The 1,161-nt window shown below is 39.4% G+C and overlaps 2 protein-coding genes across 2 annotated transcripts in view; both read left to right on the forward strand.

Moving 5' to 3' along the window:
* LOC102005616 (cytochrome P450 2C18-like) overlaps positions 1–1,144 on the forward strand; it is a 105,087-nt gene extending 103,943 nt beyond the window's left edge. The window contains exon 5 of the mRNA XM_013506232.1: positions 820–1,144. Coding sequence (XP_013361686.1) covers positions 820–1,059 — 240 coding nt within the window. The 3' untranslated portion in view covers positions 1,060–1,144. The remainder of the gene's footprint in view (positions 1–819) is intronic.
* Positions 905–1,161, forward strand: part of LOC102005950 (cytochrome P450 2C55) — an 81,090-nt gene continuing 80,833 nt past the window's right edge. The window contains exon 1 of the mRNA XM_013506231.1: positions 905–984. The gene's annotated coding sequence lies outside the window, so the exon portion shown is untranslated. The remainder of the gene's footprint in view (positions 985–1,161) is intronic.

A 1,161-nucleotide genomic window follows, 5' to 3' on the forward strand; every position in this document is an offset into this window, starting at 1 on the left:
CTTTCAATAAACCAATAGACATCAGCAGTACAGTTATCCCAGCTATCCATATATATATTTCCCTTCCTTCATTCTTTCTTTTCTCCTTTCCCTCATCCCAGTTGGTGAAACTCTTGATTCTGCCTTACAACATTTTTCTGTCTTACCCATTTCTATTAATTAAAATAGAGTTGCATATAGACAAGGTAAAATACAATAATGGCCTCATGTACTTATCTCACATGCCTGGAGTCTCAAGTCGATTACTGTAAAACCTGTACAATAGCCTTGGAACATTATAGACTCAGTTATTTGCCATTTTTCATAGCTACGTTTTGTATATGTTCCTCCACCTGTGTGTATGTGCTCACGTGCATGTGTAGTGTTGGTGATGGTCTTACACATTCTAGGCAAGTGCTGTATCATTGAGCTACACCCCTATCCTGAGCCTTCATCTTGATGCTCAAGTGTCCATGTTTCTTTGTATTGGCTCTGTCTCTTCCAATGTAACCTACGTGTTCTGAGTAAGAAGAAAGAGGCAAGGTGGCATTAGTAACTTCCTTCTTACATGTCATTAGCAAGGAACATGTTACATGACCAATACTGCTGCAAGAGTGCTGGTAAATAAATTTTGAGAAGCCACTTGATAACGGGGATGGGAAATAAAGACTGGGTAAAGTGACAACGCTGAACGCTATACTATGTGGTTGTAGTTCTACTACTATACTCTCCATTTGTCTAAGTTTTCTTTTTTTGAGAACAACTTGAGCTATTTTAGATTCATTATTCTTAAATATGCTGGCAACTTGTCAAGTAATTAAACCATTTCATAATCCCTAGGAAAAGCACAATCAACAGTCTGAGTTTACTACTGAAAGCTTGATAGCTACTGTAACTGATATGTTTGGAGCTGGAACAGAGACGACAAGTACCACCCTGAGATATGGACTCCTGCTTCTGCTGAAGCACACAGAGGTCACAGATATGCCCACAGATGACCAGGAGGTAAATTTCAGAGCTGGGAACACTGGAGGTTTCTTCCGTCTTGGGTCTCTTAGAGAAGCAAAGCTCCTTTGTTGAAATTTCTGCCTCACTAGTTGTTATGGGTAGAAATGTGATGAAAGGACAAAAAGGAACAAAATTTTTCACAAAATGGGAGAGCAACTGAAAGAAGGGAGACAG

The sequence above is a fragment of the Chinchilla lanigera genome, unplaced genomic scaffold (assembly GCF_000276665.1).
Source record: "Chinchilla lanigera isolate Chin_1 unplaced genomic scaffold, ChiLan1.0 scaffold00106, whole genome shotgun sequence".
Taxonomy (NCBI): Eukaryota; Metazoa; Chordata; class Mammalia; order Rodentia; family Chinchillidae; genus Chinchilla; species Chinchilla lanigera.